This window comes from Centruroides vittatus, unplaced genomic scaffold (genome assembly GCF_030686945.1).
Source record: "Centruroides vittatus isolate TY-2023 unplaced genomic scaffold, ASM3068694v2 contig_484, whole genome shotgun sequence".
Classification (NCBI taxonomy): Eukaryota; Metazoa; Arthropoda; class Arachnida; order Scorpiones; family Buthidae; genus Centruroides; species Centruroides vittatus.
The window spans coordinates 1,246,618-1,252,078 of NW_027122274.1; the positions used below are offsets into that span (position 1 = coordinate 1,246,618).

General features: G+C 36.5%; 1 protein-coding gene across 1 annotated transcript; it reads left to right on the plus strand.

Annotated features, from left to right (window-relative positions):
- The first annotated feature begins 386 nt into the window (after positions 1 to 386).
- On the plus strand, positions 387 to 1,226 carry LOC136977943 (SCAN domain-containing protein 3-like). Its single transcript, XM_067273558.1, has one exon. The coding sequence runs from the start codon at positions 387 to 389 to the stop codon at positions 1,224 to 1,226; it is 840 nt and encodes a 279-aa protein (XP_067129659.1).
- The last annotated feature ends 4,235 nt before the right edge of the window (positions 1,227 to 5,461 follow it).

Consider the following 5,461-nt stretch of genomic DNA (forward strand, 5'->3'; position numbering starts at 1 on the left):
ACAAAATGAAACAGCACAGGACTTACTATCCAAATTTGCTATTGTTTCTATTGCCTTTTAGTCAGTTATTTTTTTAATTAACAGTTACATAATTTATATATTTGCTGAATAATTAAAATTAAAATAAAATGTTTTATTATAAATCCCTTATTTGGTCGCGCGGCTTCTGTGAGAAGCCATCTGGTCGTTATTTTCGTGGCATTTTTCCTGAAATTTTTCAAAAAATTTCAAAAAATTTAAGTTCTCCAACCTTTTCGAACTGCAAAACAATGCAATAAATAACATTTTTATTGCGCGCCGAGTTTACTCAGAAAAAAATTCCAAAAGTGCTGGCTTCTAACAAGCTATTAATCCACAAGCTAACAAGCTTGTGGATCTTAACTCTTATGAGTTCGTCTTTCAAAACATCAGACAAAGCGCAGAAAGCAAGCTACGTGATCGCTAATATGCTTGTTAAATCCAAGAAGCCTCATTCTCTCGCCGAAACTTTAATTTTACTTGTCTGCAAAGAAGTTGTCAAGATTATGATTAGCCAAGAAGCCGCTAAGGAAATCGAAAAAATACCTGCGTCAACAGATACGACCTCACGTCGAATTAATGATATTTCTAGCGACATTCAATCAACGTTAATTGAAAATTTAAGGCTTAGTGGAGTTTTTGCGCTACAAGTCGACGAGGCTACTGATATCAGTGGTCACACGCATCTCATATCAAATGTGAGGTACACTGACAAATATGAAATAAAAGAGGACTTTTTATTTTGTCTGCCACTACCTGGTTATACCACTGCAGAAGAAATATTCAAAGTAACAGACCAGTACTTCAGTGAGTATAATTTGACATGGCACAACTGCATAAGCATTTGCACGGACGGAACAGCTGCTATGACGGGAAAAATTAGGGGATTTATAACCAGGGCTTCTGAAAAAAACCCTAATATTAAACGTATTAAATGTACTGTACATTGTTTTTTACACAAGGAAGCACTGATGGCGAAGTCTCTGCCTGATGAATTGTTGTCTGTCCTACAAGAAGTCGTCAAAATTGTCAATTACATCAAGTCGCGACCGTTGAACTCTCGTCTGTTTAATGCAGTGTGGCAGGAAATGGGAGGAGATCATCAGTCACTTCTGTTTCATACAGAAGTACGATGGCTTTCTCGCGGGAAAGTGCTTTCTCGAATTTACGAGCTAAAAAATGAGACCCAGACGTTTTTAGAGGTCTAGGGTTCAGATTTTACTTTTCTGTTTAAAAGAGAAGAATGGGTAGCAAAACTTGCATATCTGGCGGATATATTCGCCAATTTAAATGAGCTCAACAAAAAACTGCAAGGCAGGAATTCTAATATTTTAACGTTATCGGACAAGATTGAAAGCTTTCGCGCTAAGTTGGTGTTATGGATCAGCCACGCTACCGATAGTAGTAATGAAATGTTCCCAAATGTCATGGCTGCCGGTTCAGAAAAAAAGTGCAGGCTTTGATAGTGAAAAACTTGGAGCTATTAGGAGAAAAAATAAACTCTTATTTTCCTAAGTGTGACCTGCAACTTATGAACTGGGTACGAAATCCATTTTCAGATAGCATTTCCATTGGACACCTACCGATAAACGAGCAGGAAGAATTCATGGAGCTAAAAACTGATCGGACATTAAAACTAAAATTTTCCGAAACAGAGCTAGCACATTTTTGGCTGCATATAAAAAATGAGTATCCACTGCTTTCAAAGCGTGCTATTGCAATTCTCTTACCATTTGCCACGACCTACTTATGCGAATTGGGGTTTTCAACTCTCACTACGATTAAATCAAGAAAAAGAGAACGCCTGAGAACGATCGACCAAGAGATGAGAGTAGCCTTATCAACGATTGTTCCAAATTTTGATCGCCTGTGCTCAGTTACGCAGCTCACATTTCTCATTAAACATTGTACTGATTTTTATAATAAATAAATATTAAATAAACATTGGTTTTTCCTTTGGTGTACCTCTAAAATTTCTTGATTTGGTAGGTGTACTGTACCTTGAACACAAAAAGTTTGCGGGACGCTGGCGTAGGGTCCATTCGTAAGTGCGTGGTGGCGGAAGAGACAAAGACGACAAGTATCTGACAAAAACCGTTTATTTTAACATAAAATAAACATACACTATGCACAATATAGTTTGCTTTAGGACAATCAGCTGTTCGGATGTAGTTCTTTGATCGTCAATCTAAGGTGGCGTTGACGAGTCTGTAGGGCACGGTGAGACTTCGTCCGTTGGCGTCGGGGACACGGTCTAACAAGTAAGTCCGAAGTGGCACGAGTTACAGGTTGCCACAATAGACGAGAAACTGTTTTTTTTGTTTATTTGTTTTTTTTTGTGCGTTGATACACGGCGTTTTGGTTATTCGGAACGTTAACCGAGTGCGAGATGCCCTCGATTGTCGGGGATTATATCAATCTCCGTTCTTTCTTTCGTCCATTTGATTGGCCATCCTCCCTCAATCACGCTTCCCGGGTGGTTGGTCCCTCGTTACTAAGCGTAACGAGAGTCTCGTTACGAGACTTACTTGGAGCGCGAGAAAGGTCAAAATCGAAGATGAATCCGATCTTCCACCGATCATAGGACGATTTACGTTTTCTGCCTGGCAGTTTGATATAAACAATGGGTGTCCGACTACAAACGACTTTTACCTATTTTTTTTAAAGTAATAAATTTTTCTCTAAATTAACCATTTTTTCGCGTCTTTCGTGACGGATCAGATCTGTCCAGAACCTCACATTTCCATAAAAGTTTTAAACAAATAGTAGAAATGACAAAAATAAACAATTTATGTATTTTAGTTCTAAAATATAAATAATACATACATAATACAAATTGATATGATACAAACAATGATAGAAAAAGCTTGTTTTTTTAATTTTTTATAAAGTAACTCTATTCGGCGATTTTTTCCGCAAAGTCGTTAATTACTTTATCATAAAAGTCGCTGGTCGTTGACTCCATCAACATATTTGAGAACTCTTTTTCTATCGAAAGCTACGCTAGCGACGACAATTTTTCCTCTGACTGAGTGAGTGTTTATTTATATTTAAATTTATTAAATATAATATTTCATATGATGCAGTGGCGTGCCGTCATTGGATGCGGTGGAAGCGCCGCTTCCCTTGTATTTTCAAAAATATAAATTCATATTGGGCGATTATTTTCATATTTTCACGTACTTTGAATTAATTAAAATTAATATTTTATTATAACCGCATTATATATCTTATTATTACAAATTTTTATACTACATGTGAAAAAAACGATAAGATTTCTATTAAATATTCGAATATCAGTGGCGGAATGGATGCGCCGTAATCCCAATGGAAGCCTTCGATTCCGCCATTGATATTATTCTATTTAAGAGAAATGAATTTCTTGATGCTTATGTGCTAAGGTATGCATTACAATTATAATAAGTTTAAAATAAAAAAAGTTGATTTTGTAAGATTATAAATAAAAGTTGTAAAGTTTTTAGTCAACTTCTTGAATAAAAGTAATGTTTTTTTATTTTTACTACATTTTTATGCAATTTAATAGTTCAAGGGAATTTGCAATTTCAAAAAATATTATTTTTTAGTAATTTTAGCATAATATAATTCACAAAAAATATTAAATTAGTGAACAGATGAGCGGCTTCCCTTCAATTTTAATTTCATCTATATTTTCTTGTCTACAGCCAGCACACGTAGATGCACAGAGATGTCACAATGCCTCCTTCCCACCGCTCGAGGCGGAGATGGTTCTGTGTTGCGCTCTGAGGCGCATCACTTCACTGCCAGCTTATTCTAAAAGATCGTGGGTATTAGCCTTCATTTGAGTGCCTGTTGAAGGCAAAAATGGAGTGGCCGGATGGCCGAGCGGTCTAGGTGGTAGCCTACCGCTCTGGGGGACCCGGGATCGAATCCGAAAGGGTCGAATAATCCCCAGGAATTTTTCGGGGGATGGTCCGTTCGGATATGTCGGGCCCCGTCCCTCACCACCCGGTCACCCCATTGTGGGCCTGGCCGAACCCATAATGGGCCTACTAAAAGAGGCCCTCTTAGTGCCCACAGAGCGGAAAGAGTTAAAAAAAAAAATGGCTTAACATAAAATAAGTGGCAAAACTGGGGGACACAACTTTCATTTCTTTAACTGACTTACAATGAATAGTAATAATCACTAATATCATATTTTAAAATACTTCCTATTTTTTTTTCTTTTTTGTAATAATTATAGTTTTTTATCAGCTGGGAGAATGGGGTTTACTAATTTCCTTGTTTTTTTCTTGTACCTTGTACTTTAATATTGATTATGTTATTCTCCTATGAACACTTTTCTACTCGGAAAGACCTAAAAAAAGAAAAAGCTGGACTATCATAATTTTTTTTGTTTGTTTCTTTTGGAAGAAAGAAATACAGCAAGCAAGAAACAAAATTGGACTCACGATTGAAACATGATACAAGCTTATTTTACACTGAACATAATGGAAACTTTTTCCATTCATTACACTAAAAGAAAAATTTTGAAATAATGCAGAAAATGATAAACTAAAATCATGATAGAGTCCCTTTTAATCATTAGCGCAATTATATAAAAACTTTCAGTTCTCAAGCAGCTTATGAAACCTAATGAAGCTATCTAGTAAAAAGCGAATGAATTGTAACAAAATCCTATTTGAAATGCCGATGAAATGTATGAATTCATGGATTTCAACCAAGTTTGAGGTGGATGCCTCCTCTGGATTTCGCGTTGCGTTCGGCCATTGAATCCGGTTGAAAAAGCTGCAATTGCTCTCGTGGATCTTCAGGCGGGCGAAGTAACGGACGTGTCGGTTTCCGCCTTTCAACTTTCGGTCGACTCCGGAACAATAGTCCTTTCAGGTCTCGGTGTTGGGTGAATTCCCTCACAAAATTAGTGTTCCCAATATTTCATAGCACTTTTTCTTTGTGTAGTATACTTTATGTAATATGCGCCTAACCAAAATGATAAAAATTTACGAGGTCCCTCGTTGGAGTCCAGATCGGTTGATAAATTTCTGAACTGATACTTCGGGTATCATCCTACTAACCGACCATTCCCATTGTGTTCTTGCAAAATAGATACTTTCTTAATGCCCGCAGGGTCGGCCAAAATGTCGAGGCGATTAAGGAATCAGCCTACTGCTCTGTGGAACCAGGAACCGAATCCGCATTAACTCTTTTTTCGAGCCAAACGTGGGTTTGGCTCGAAAAAAGAGTTAAACGTGGGTTTGGCTCGAAAAAAGGATTTCTTATGCTCACAGGGTATCCTTTTTCTTATAACAAAAAAGTATGACGTGAACTAAATATAGGTTAAGTTTTATTATAAACTATTACATTTTAATAAACAATAAAAGAAAACATTTCATAAACATTTAGAATTACTCAAAATAAATAAATAAATAAAAAATTGATGAAATGCCAAAATTTTTCAAACGAT